The sequence below is a fragment of the Saimiri boliviensis genome, chromosome 10 (genome assembly GCF_048565385.1).
Source record: "Saimiri boliviensis isolate mSaiBol1 chromosome 10, mSaiBol1.pri, whole genome shotgun sequence".
Taxonomy (NCBI): domain Eukaryota; kingdom Metazoa; phylum Chordata; class Mammalia; order Primates; family Cebidae; genus Saimiri; species Saimiri boliviensis.
The window spans coordinates 96403433-96415465 of NC_133458.1; the positions used below are offsets into that span (position 1 = coordinate 96403433).

The 12033-nt window shown below is 40.7% G+C and overlaps 1 protein-coding gene and 1 long non-coding RNA gene across 9 annotated transcripts in view; one reads left to right on the forward strand and one right to left on the reverse strand.

Annotated features, from left to right (window-relative positions):
• The window catches only part of PLEKHA8 (pleckstrin homology domain containing A8), a 108442-nt gene that overhangs the window by 43576 nt on the left and 52833 nt on the right, over positions 1–12033 (forward strand). For 7 of the 8 annotated variants that reach the window (XM_074379880.1, XM_003935175.4, XM_074379881.1 and 4 more), the window contains exons 11-12: positions 809–939; positions 1576–1646. In XM_074379880.1, coding sequence (XP_074235981.1) covers positions 809–939; positions 1576–1646 — 202 coding nt within the window. Of the gene's footprint in view, positions 1–808; positions 940–1575; positions 1647–3670; positions 9533–12033 lie in introns of those variants that run through there. The other variant, XM_074379882.1, reaches the window with a different exon arrangement.
• Positions 1645–12033, reverse strand: part of LOC141580157 (uncharacterized) — a 65436-nt gene continuing 55047 nt past the window's right edge. Inside the window, exons 2-3 of the long non-coding RNA XR_012512251.1 lie at positions 4425–4494; positions 1645–3008 (exon numbers count right to left, since the gene is read on the reverse strand). This is a non-coding gene — a long non-coding RNA (uncharacterized LOC141580157). The remainder of the gene's footprint in view (positions 3009–4424; positions 4495–12033) is intronic.

Sequence of the window (12033 nt, forward strand, 5' to 3'; positions counted from 1 at the left end):
TCTTCCAGATAAAATAAGGGATGGGTCCCCTTTTAAATGTAGATTAACTGTTACTTTCTTGAGGATACAATACCCAATAAAAATCTGTCTTTTTTGTCATTGGATACTAGCCTTTGAGGAAGCACTATTAGGAATTCCTGTAGATACACTTTTCTTTATTGTATTTCGGTGTAATAGTTGCATGTAGTCTCATTAGAGCAAATGATTGTTGAGTTTTATACTCAGAGTGAAAAGTATCTGCCAAAGACAGCCATGAGAGAGGTTCTGGGGCAGAAAGAAGAACTTAAAGAACAAAACTTTAGGCTGGGGTGGTGGCTCCATGCCTGTAATCACAGCACTTTGGGAGGCCGAAGCGAGTGAATCACGAGGTCAGGAGTTTGAGACCAGCCTGGCCAATATGGTGAAACCCTGTGCCTACTAAAATTACAAAAATTAGCTGGGCTTGGTGGCGTGCACCTGTAGCCCCAACTACTCGGGAGGCTCAGGCAGAAGACTCGCTTGAACCTGGAAGGTAGAGGTTGCCGTGAGCCGAGATCACACCACTGCCCTCCAGCCTGCGCAACAAAACAAAACAAAAGAACAAAACTTTAAACCCCAAGACTATTTAATTCCAGTTTAAGCTACATAGAATTCTCAAAAAAAAAAAAAAAAAATTATCTTGAAAACATAAGGAACAAGGTAATAGAAGCTTAATTTATTTTGATTTCTTAGAGGCCTGCTTGCCAAACTTAGAAGTTTCAGTACTATACTGAGTTGCTTGATAACTTCAGCATTTTTAACTTAGGTTGTTTTTCTGCTTTCCCTCCAGAAAGTAAATCAGAAGTATATAACCAACAAAGAAGAGTTTACCACTCTCCAGAAGATAGTGCTGCATGAAGTGGAGGCCGACGTAGCCCAGGTTAGGAATTCGGCGACTGAAGCCCTCTTGTGGCTGAAGAGGTGAGGCAGTTGGGATGGGACAGCAGTTAAAATCTAGCTCAGTTGAAATGTTACCAGAAAAAAAAAAAAAAAATTACACAAAGGAGACTACTTCTGAGTGAAAGATCTAATTGAATTGTGTATCCTTTTCTAGAAGGCCTAATGAATAATACCACCTTATTTTTTTTTTGCCTCCCTCTTGATGGTGATAAATATTGTTAATATTAATAAGTATATACAAGATAGGAATCTTAAAGGCATTAAAGTCAACTGGTTTCTCTTTAAAATCAGTGGCTCTCCAACTTCAGTGGCTTCTTAAAAACACTAGACTCAGAACCAGTTTCTGATTCAGTAACTCTGGGGTGGGGCTCCAGAATTTGCATTTCTAGCAAATTCCCAGGTGATGCTAAAGCCACTAGTCCTGGGACGCATTTTGAAAACCACTTCTTTAGGTATATCAGATGGGATGGAGGATGAGCTCCATAGCAAGCTAAGGGGAAGTGAAGGGAAGTTCAGGAAGCACTGCCGTATGATTTGACCTCTTCACTGCTGTGCCTAAGATGTTACTGAAATGGAAGCTGTTATCTGCCATTTCTTTATACCCATTCAACATAAGCGAACTTTGGAAATAATATTTCTTCCTTTATTTTGTTTTAGAGGTCTTAAATTTCTGAAGGGATTTTTGACAGAAGTGAAAAATGGGGAAAAGGATATCCAGACAGCCCTGAGTAAGTGTTCTTTACTAAAGTTTTGTTGGATTAATCGATAGAATGTGGAATGGAGACCCCTAGAGGAGGAGACAAGGTATAGGGAATATTTGTGCTTTTCAGGATTTGATTTTGCTTCCTTCTTATTTCATTATTACTCATTGCTTCCTATAGGCTTTGTTTAAAAAAGACCTATGAGACAGTTACCTGGTAATCTAGATGTAACTTACTAAAAATCAGTATATTTTAAAGAAGTGCTGATAAATAAAAAGCCATCTCTTAATCATAATAGGAAGACCTAATATTATCAAGATTTTCTAAATCTTCAAATGTATCATAGTCCTTGAAAATCAGTATTCAAAGTAAAACTTGAAGACCATAACAGTGGGTTGATGTGGGGGAATCCCAGGGATTTGTTTTGGAGTGGGATTAAAGGCTTTCATCATCCTGTACTCCTCAAATATATAATGCTCTGCACATCCCAGTTTGTGGACATAGAGCCAAAATGGGATGAAGGGCTTGGTCAAAGGAGAGCATCTTATATCTCCAGCACCTTAATGTAGTGACTGCAACATTGTAGGAGCTTAATAAACATTGGACAGGTAGGTAGATGGATGGATGTGTGGATAGAGGCATTTATCAGACCAGTTTTGGAAATTGTTGAGATTTGGGAGCATCCTCACAGTGCTTCTAATGGAGTAGCTGAACTCTCACCATTGATCTGTAGGATGTTCTTCTAGTATGGACCATGAGGCATGTGTGGAGGAAAAAAATGAACTGTGATATAGATTAATTAGATGCTTCTGGTTTGAGAGGGAGCTAGTGTTCTCTGTGGGGTTTTTCTTCAGTGTCACAGTTGGGTTCTACCTCCTTCCGTTAGTCCTCCCTCTGGGCCATGAGTCCTTAAGAATTCTGCCCCCACATGGTTTCCCCAGTCTGCCCCATCTAGAAACTGCTGATCTGCCATAAAAATGAGAGCTGACATTCCTATAGCAGTTTGTGAAGAATTTAGACTTCTTAAACTTCATTCTCATTTCAATACATTTTTACAGGCTAGGGAATGGTGAGATTAAAATACTGCTTAAGATCACATAGGGTCTAAAGCAGAGTGGCCTTGGGGCCCCTCCTTTGAAGGTCCTCATTTCTCCCACAAAGGGTCTTCTTTACCATCCCTTGGACACCTGCACTTTTTCATTCCCCATACATCCCTGAATTTCAGGATGATCTCAGTTTGGTACACAAAATACTCAGTTTTGGTACACAAATTACTCAGTATGGCCAGGCGCGATGGCTCATATCTGTAATCCTAGTACTTCGGGAGACTGAAGCAGGAGGATGGCTTGAGTTCGGGAGTTTGAGACCAGCCTGGGCAACTTGGCATCTCTGCAAAAATAATACAAAAATTAGCTGTGTGATGTCGCGTGTCTGTAGTCCCAGTTATTTAGGGGGCTGAGGTGGGAAGATTGCTTGAGCCAAGGAGGTCATGCCACTGCAGTCCAGTCTGGGCAACCAAGTGAGATCAGACCCCGTCTCAAAAAAAAAACAAAAAAACAGTGCTCAGTCGTTGAGATTAGCATCTATTGTTGTGATAATGATGTTTTGTCATCATTATCATCCTCATGATATATGAGGTTAATAAGCTGCCAGAAAATAACACTTATTCGTCTCAAATCAGAAATAGAAAGTTTACAAATTTTAGGTGCCAAGCCAGAAACTTCTCTTCAAACTAACTTATTAGTATGGAATTTTCACACCAGTGGAAAGACTTCTCCACCTGTTGGAAATGCAGAAGATATAGGGTTCAGCATTGTGTGCCCACTGGACTCCACATGTCTCATGCTGCTATTACTTTGTTAGGACTGCCTGTGGGAGGGGAGTAGGATGATGCTGATCCCATTTAGGCCCCTCAGAAACTGGGGTGGAATAGAACCCAGCTGCTTATGGGCTTTGACCCCTTAGAGATAGAAAGGAAACTGAGGATATACCATTTCTGTTCATTCCCAATCCCGATTCTGCCTACTTTTCTCTCCCATTTTCTCCTGAAGGTTTATCAAACCTTGTACTTGATTTGGAGACTGGGCTCAGGGGATGCTGTTGACTTTGTGAAGAAGGGAGAGACTTTGATGGGCAAATGCTGCTTTGTGACTGCAATAATCACAGCCAATCTCAGCTTTTTCTTCCCTCTCCTCTCCTTCCATACTGCTTTCAGTGGAAAAGAAAAGGGAGGCTGTAAATTTGACATTTTCATCCTGATGTTCAGGCTTATTTCACAGAAGATATTTATAATTTAAATCCTGTCTGATTGTGGAAATCCCTAGTTTCTTGCTGCTGCTCAGTGTGAGAAGATAAAGTTCCCCTATTAGAACCACCCTCCCTCCAAAGTTCCCCTGTTAAACCCACCCTCTGTCCCCCACAAACACAACAAGCTTGTGCAAATGGTTTTTTGAGACATGTTTACACAATAGTTATTCAGAACCTATAGGCTCCTTGATGCATATTTCTTCAGGGATAATGGCTTCTTTTTTCTCATTTCGAAGTCCTAGCCTTTATAAGTAGAACTGATACCTTGTTTGAAATGAAGGAGGATGAATATGTAGGTAAAAGAGTATGTGCAATTTATATGCCATATATAGGGAAATTTGTTGGCTTTTAAAAATTCTAAAGTTGAATTTAAAAAGAGCTATCATTTATAGTTAACACCTAATGTAACTACTACACTAAGTTCTTGATATTTTATTTAATCTTCTGAATACTCCCCCCTTTCCAGTGAATAAACTGAGATTTAAAGAAGATAAATACCTTCCCTAGGGTCTCCAAGTCTCCATCAGTGGTTCTCAAGCTGGTCCAAGGACAGCAGCTTCTTTATCACCTGAAAACCCATTAGAAATGCAGACTATTAGGTATCATTCTGGACCTGCTGAATCAGAAACTGTAAGACTGGGGCCTGGCAGTCCATGTTTTTGCAAGTCATTTGGATGATTCTAATCCATGCTAAAGTTTGAGACCTAGTCATCTAGACTTAGGCCATTGAGGTTCACCTGTCACTTGTCTACATCTTAATCATTTTGAGATTTTGACTGCATCTAAGAGATGATTAATAAGCAGGAGTAAAAGTGCTGAAATTAGTTATAGCATCAGTTTATTTTGCCTCCTTTTCATCATAAGTAGACAGCTTTCCAATGAAATACTGCTTAAGAAAGCTTTGTAGTGAATGTTCATGAAACTTGTATGGTCATAGTGGCACTTGAGACAGGACATTTATATGTAAAAGTCCTAAATAACATAGTGGAAGTCTTGACTCTGTTACCTTTCTGGAAAATACATCTCTAGTTACTGTATTGCTGCAGTTCTGTGACCTGGAAAACTTCCAGCATCTGGAAGGACACCTTAGACTTTACACTGTCCCGTTTTGCACTTGAGCCATCACTTGGCTTCCCCATAATGATGATCAGAGTGGAATTTTTTTTTTTCTTTTTCTTTTTTTTGAGACAGATTCTCCCTCTGTCTCTAGGCGCCAGGCTGGAGTGCAGCCTGGCTCACTGCAACCTCCGCCACTATCGGCTCACTGCAACCTCCGCCTCCCAGGTTCAAGCAATTCTCCTGCCTCAGCCTCCCGAGTAGCTGGGACTACAGGTGTGTGCCACCACACCCAGCTAATTTTTGTATTTTTTAGTAGAGATGGGGTTTCACCATGTTGGCCAGGATGGTCTCGATATCTTGACCATGTGATCTGCCCACCTCGGCCTCCCAAAGTGCTGGGATTACAGGCATGAGCCACTGCGCCCTGCCCAGAGTGGAACATTTTGAGTGGTTTCATGCTGAGAGCTGCTCTGTTCCCTTAGTGTCCTATAACATTCTTTAGAGGTCATTTTTAGGAGGGAGTTGGGTTCACAAAGCAGGTATGTTTAATAATCTGCCTTAGAGCTGAATCCCCATCCATTGCATATTCCACATCAAAAAGAGGTTTTAGAAAGCATCCTTGCAAGTAGAAGGAAGAAAAGTTGCTCTGGTATTTCATACACCATTGTATTAAATGTTATATGCTCTGTGCTCATTGGGATAGCATATTGCTACATATCTCACCTCAGAATGACTCCATAAATGTCAAGTAAAAATTAACCCAACCAAGATCCTTTTCTGGCACAGAATAGAAAAAAATTTAAAAGGATGCTCAGTCATGTACTTAATATGAAAGCCTTTCATAAACAAGGAGAGATAAGTGAGATAAAGTCAGAACTCAGATAGATATTTAACATCAAATCATAACTTGGCCATTCTAAAAATCCTATGGAGCGTGAATTGTAATACTCTTTGCAGAGCCATTTGCAGCATATGCCTCCATTGGCAGGACTGGCTGGCAGCACAAGTGTTAGTCTTAACAGTGACTGAAATTAACACAGGGCATCTCTGGGTGCTTGTTTCACTTCTTTCCACTGCTTATTGTCCATACAACTCATTTTACCTTCAGCTTAGTAACTATAAAGAATTTAGAGGTCACTTTCCTTAGTAGGTCCATTTTTAAAAATACGCGCCAAAGTGCTATAATCCCAGCACTTGGGGAGGCCAAGGCAGGCAGATGACTTGAGCTCATGAGTTTGAGACCAGCCTGGGCAACATGGTGAAACCCCATCTCTTCAAAACATACAAAAATTAGCCATGTGTGGTGGCATAAACCTGTAATCTAGCTACTTGGGGGCCTGAGGTGGGAGGATCACTTGTGCCAGGGACATTGAGGCTGCAGTGAACCATGTTTGCACCACTGCACTGCAGCCTGGGTGACAAAGCAAGACCCTGTCTCAAAAAAGAAAATTATAAATAATTGAGGCATTTAACAAACATCTACCACTTGATCTAACAAATAAAATAGTTCAATACAAGTTAAGTGCCCAGGTGTCAACCCTTAATCCCATGACTCCTATTGTTTTCCAGATAACATCATTCTGAATTTGCTGTTGTTCATTATGCAATGCATGTTTTTATACTTTTATTATATATTTATGTGTGAATAAGCAGCATCTAGTATTGGACTGCATGTTTTAAAGTTGAATATATGGTATCATATTGTACGCATTCTTCCTTCTTCACTCAGTATTTTCAGATTTTAGCCACCATTGATGCTTGTAGTCCTGGCTCACTCACTTTCCTTGCTGTTTGGCATTTAATTGTATGAATAGACTACAGTTTAGAAAAACTAATATGCTGTTGACGGACACAGTTGATTACAGATTTTCACCATTAAAAGCAATTCTAAAATATTCATGTTCCTTTCACGTATGTTCTCTATCATATAGAAAATTAGGATGTCCACATAGCACACGAGAAAAAGGAGGAGGCTTCTCATAGCTAAGGGTGACTGGGCCAGGGGCTCTGGCTGTCTATAGACTGGTAATTCATTGGGTCTTACGGCTTGAAAAGCTATGCTGCCAGAACAGTGATTCTCAAACTCTAGCCTGTATTAGCCTCACCTGGAATGTTCCTTGAAACACAGATTGCTCTGTAGGTCTGACGTGAGACCGAGACTTTGCATTTCCAACAAGTTCCCAGGAAATGCTGAGGCTGCTGATTTGGGGACTATACTGGGAACTGCTGCTGTAGTACATAATACAGTAGCCGAACCACATGACCAGATACTACCAAATTGTTGTCCAAAGTCTGTAATTATCAGCAGAGTAGTGAGAGTTCCCAATACTCCACATTCTTTTTAGCACCTGTCATTGTCAGCCTTTTAAATTTCTGCCTGATGGCTATAAAATGATATAATATTGCCAGAATTTTTGTTCTTAGATTACTAGTAAGGTTGAGCAGCTTTTCCTGTCTTCATTGTCAGTTTTCCTTCTCAGTGAGTTGCCTGTTACGTACTTTGACCACTTTTCTCCTAGGTTTTCTTTATCAATTCCCAGGAGTTCTTTATATTTCCTGGGTATTAATGTTTTTCAGTTATGAGTTAAAATGTCTTCTGTCAGTCTGTGGCTTGCCTTTGCTCTTTATTTATGGTATCTTTTAGTATACAGAAGTTTCAGTTTTTATGTAATCAAACATGTCATTCTTTCTTTGTGGCTTGTACTTTTTATATCTTGTTTAAGGAATCTGTTTCTCCCTTGAGGTCACAAAGATGTTCTCTGATAGTTTCTTCTCAAACATTTTCTTCTCAAACTTTTGTAGGTTTGCTTTTCATATTTATGTCTTTAATCTTCCTGGAAGTTGTCAATGGTGTTAAGATAGGGATATAATTTTAACATTTCCAGTTAGAAAGCCAGTTGTCTTAGCAGCATTTATTAGATCACCCATTCTTTTCCCCACTTGTATGTAATACTGACTTTGAGAGAGAGAGAGAGAGAGAGAGAGATCTGTTTTAGACTCCATATTCTGGGCCATAGTTCTTTTGCCCACCTAGGCTTTAAAAAGACTTGAATTACAGGATGAAGGTTCTTACTATTGTAAGTGAGTTACTGGACTGTTCTCCCTAGAAGTCATAGGACTTTAGGGCCAGCACGTTTCCTCAGTGCCTGTTTCCCACCAGCCTCCTGCTAAACTTGACTATCTGCTTTCAAAATCTCCTAGTTCCTAATTCTTGCCTCAGAACTGTCTAGTTGAGCACATTTGCAGAGCTATGATTGTCATTTCCTTAGCACTGTGAGTAATTCTGCCCTTCCTGGCTTTGGTTAACTACTTCCCAGTCTTTCTCTTAAGACTTAGATTGGCATTTCTCTCATCTTCTCTACAAGCTAAAATAACTTTACCAATTATAGGTGTACAGTAGAAAAACACTTTCCTATACATAGTTCCTGGACAGAATGGTCGTCCACCAACAGTAATGGAAGGGTTGTTCTCTCAGTTACTATAAAGGGTTTAGGCAATCTCTAAATACGTGATAGCAAGTTTCTGAGTTATAGTAAATGAATGAAATCTGTGCTGTTTACATAATGAGAATAAGGTGCCAATTCTTTCAGAAAAAAATTGGAAAAGGCATATTTTTCACTTTTATTACATTGTTTACAAAGAGTAAACACCAGGTTTTTGACAGAATGGTGTGATGCAACAAGAGTGCCCCCAGATCTCATTGATTTTAACTTTGTGACCTTGGGCAAGTGACTGCCTTTCTGGGTCTTCCATATCTTCATTTCCAAAAGGAAGACAATTGAGCAAGGTGACTGTCAAGAATTCCTACTTGGAAATTTTGACTCAGTCTCTGGGGAACTGACACATCTCAGATAACTGGGAGAAGGGTATCATTTATGTCTTTCAGAGGCCAAAAATACTCCCAGATTATAGAACATGCATTATGATAATGAATGGGTATTACAGTGAAGATTAATGTATTTCATTATCTAATCTTCGCTAGGTAACCAAAATAGGTCAGGCTTAGACTTCATCTTATTTTAATGCAGTCAGTCTCACATGGCAGGGATATTTGCAGCCCCAGAAGTCAGCTGAGGACTTTTGGAAAGTCTTTTTTTTTTTTTTTTAGACGCAGTTTCGCTCTTGTTACCCAGGCTGGAGTGCAATGGCGTGATCTCGGCTCACCGCAACCTCCGCCTCCTGGGTTCAGGCAATTCTCCTGTCTCAGCCTCCTGAATAGCTGGGATTACAGGCACACACCACCATGCCCAGCTGATTTTTTGTATTTTTAGTAGAGACAGGGTTTCACCATGTTGACCAGGATGGTCTCAGTCTCTTGACCTTGTGATCCACCCGCCTCGGCCTCCCAAAATGCTGGGATTACAGGCGTGAGCCACCGCACCCGGCCTTTTTTTTTTTTTTTTAAATGACTTTTATTTCATTTCTTGGCTTTAAATTGCAGCAGTGGTCTCCTCAGTCAAGACGCAGCCCAAATTCTTTTGACACTGTCTTATCCCATTCGATCATCTGGCCCACATTTTGCCCGGTGAAACTCTCCTCTGGCAAGGTATAAGTACAACAAGGAATAACTGCTTTGTCTACTAGAGCCAGGTGGGAAGACACAGATGTACTGCTGTACAAACAGTCTCCCATCCTTAAGCCAGGCTGCCCGTGCTTTTGGACTCACAGCGTCTTTGTCTTCTTGCTGTCTTTTAGAAGAGGGCCTGGAAAAGAGTATCTATGCCTTTTTGAATGGTTAACTTGAATGGCAACATATAGGAAAGGCATAAGGTCTCTGAGGTTGGTATAGCACCGAATCTAGAGCTCTTTTAAACAAGCAGTCTGTCCACTCAGGTGGGCCTTGGAGCTGGAGGCTTAGACACCAGGACAGCTGTATTTGATCCAGACTGTAAAGAAGTATGAACTTCATCTTGTTGCTTCCCTACCACAATTCTGAATCAGAATGATCATGACTTTGCTAACAGAAGAGAAAATATTGCCTTAGTTTTTTTCCCCTGTAATATTCTCTGTACAGGGGGAAAAAACTAAGAGAATATTTTCCCAGAATGTCCACTGTGGTTATCTCTGGGAGAAAGGATTATAGGTTTCTTTAGTTCTTCCTTTTAAAATATATTTTTTTATTTTCAACAACAGAAATGAATCGTGAAACAAAAAAAGCATTGAATGTTTTATTTTTCAAAACTTCCACTATGCCTCAGGAAGATCAGAATCTTTGACATGATGGATAAAGGTGTTCACAATTTGGCCCCAACCCAGTCCTCAAGCTCTAGTGTTCTTCAGATCCAGTGAATTTTGCTCACCATTGCCCAGCATGCCATGACCTCTCATAACGCTGTGGTACTTACTGTCTGCAGCACCATCCACCACCCTTCTCTCTACCCTACCCAGCTTCAGGATTCCTTCTGAGAATTCTTTGTGTCCACACACCTCCCCCCTATCCTAGGGTAGATTAATTTCTCCCTTCTTTCTGTTCCTATAGCACTGCATACAGATATCTACTCTAGCAGTTATTGACTTATACAATAGCGATTGTTAAATGACTGGCTCTTTTATAAGCCGTCAACTTCTTGAGGACAGGGAATTGACTGAATTTAAATCACCTAAAGATACTACTGTGCGGTAGACTTGGCCTGGATTCTTGTTGAATGGAGCAGGTGTTCATGGTAGATATCCACCAGCAGATTTTAATGGTATTTATTTATAATGGCATTTAATGCCTTGCCTGGAATACTGTCAGAAGAAAGTAAGTATAACTTACCCCTGAGGTAACTCACCTCAGGATGTTTTCTGTGGACCTGTACACCTTCTTGCTAGCCCAGATGGCTGCTCACATGGTTGAACATTTGGTTGTGTTGCTGGTTTTTATCAGAGGCTGTACCTAGTATTCTCTCCCATCTGTACAGCACACTTTGTGAGTCAGCAACCCCTTTCTTCACATTTCATGGGATATCCTCACTAAGGTCTTACATGCCATCTGAAGTTTCCCTGATGCCACATATCTTACAGAAAATCACCTAGGTTTTGTTTGGTTTACTTGAAGACATGTATCTTTGACCATGCCCTAGTTTACGCAGACTGTTCTCCTAAGAAAAAAGTTAAATTTAATTTTGGGTTCTAAGTGTTGTACCCAAGCAAGTTAAGGAATGTGCCATACTTTGAGATTGAATTATGAGTCCTTTATTATGCCTGTGACCGAGAGGCAGCTAATGCCCAGAATTTTCTTGGCATCTAAGAAAATGTTAGGTGGTTTTTTTTTTTTTTTTTTTTAACCCAGGCTGGAGTGCAATGGCGTGATCTCGGCTCACCGCAACCTCCGTCTCCTGGGTTCAAGCAATTCTCCTGCCTCAGCCTCCTGAGTAGCTGGGACTGCAGGTGTGCGCCACCATGACCAGCTAATTTTTGTATTTTTAGTAGAGACGGGGTTTCACCGTGTTGACCAGGATGGTCTCAATCTCTTGACCTCGTGATCTACCCCTCTCGGCCTCCCAGAGTGCTGGGATTACAGGCGTGAGCCACCGCGCCTGGCTAGGTGGTCTTTTATACCCTAGTTTTAAAAGAGAGGGGGAACCTAGCTGAAGCAAATTTTTTACAGAAGCAGAGTAAGCAAAAAGTTAAAAGATAACCTACTATATGAGAAATAAAACAGTGCCAGGTGAAAGGGCTAAGGCTGTTGTAAAAGACATACAGCTTATAGATAATGGGGGCTCTGGGCACTTGACAGTACCTGCGTTCCCAGGCTCTGCTGGGAATCCACTTAACTCTGCATGGAAGCCGCTTAACTCAGCCTTTTATTAGCAAATGCATTCCTGGATGTGCCCAGTGTTAGCCTGCCCCAGCTACATACTACAGTTACATACTTAATGGTGGGAAAATAACTAAAGTGAAGAAGCTAAGATGGAGTCTGTCTGGCTAAAGAAGCTAACATGAAGCCTGAACAGCTCTTAGTTTATGCAGGCTGTTCTCCTAAGAAAAAAGTTAAATTTAATCTTGGGTTCTAGGAGTCTTATCCATACTTGAATGTATTAGTTATCACTTACTGCTTCTGCTT